Source organism: Penaeus monodon, chromosome 22 (assembly GCF_015228065.2).
Source record: "Penaeus monodon isolate SGIC_2016 chromosome 22, NSTDA_Pmon_1, whole genome shotgun sequence".
NCBI classification, from domain to species: Eukaryota; Metazoa; Arthropoda; class Malacostraca; order Decapoda; family Penaeidae; genus Penaeus; species Penaeus monodon.
This window is the reverse complement of record NC_051407.1, coordinates 37,013,826-37,014,182: the sequence shown is the minus strand read 5'-3', so window position 1 is coordinate 37,014,182 and position 357 is coordinate 37,013,826. Positions and strand designations below refer to the sequence as shown.

Sequence of the window (357 nt, the reverse complement as noted above, 5' to 3'; positions counted from 1 at the left end):
TAGTTATATTCTTTTTTTATTCAAAATAAACCCTACGTAACCTTAATTACTTCGCGAATATTCACAGGAAAAACAAACATATTCCGCTTTATCTTCTGAACTTACCGAAGAAATACCAGGACCAAAAGTTGCTGATCTGGGAGACTAATACGTCTGGCGGTTTGATATAGCATTTATTCATGCATATTAGCACTATGTTTAGCACCGCGAAGACCACCGCCTCTATCTGTAAGAAAATACCACGCAGGTGATGTGAAGGCGGGATAAAAATATTGATGATGATTATCTTGCTCAATCTTTAGATATCTTATTTGATGTTTTCATTCTCTGAGAGAGTGGGCTGGGGGTGGGGGTGGG

General features: G+C 38.7%; 1 protein-coding gene across 1 annotated transcript in view; it reads right to left on the bottom strand.

Annotated features, from left to right (window-relative positions):
- LOC119587108 overlaps nucleotides 1–357 on the bottom strand; it is a gene marked incomplete in the record, with an annotated part of 12,134 nt that overhangs the window by 4,471 nt on the left and 7,306 nt on the right. The window contains 1 exon segment of the mRNA XM_037935860.1: nucleotides 106–226. Within this exon segment, the coding sequence (XP_037791788.1) occupies nucleotides 106–226 (121 nt within the window).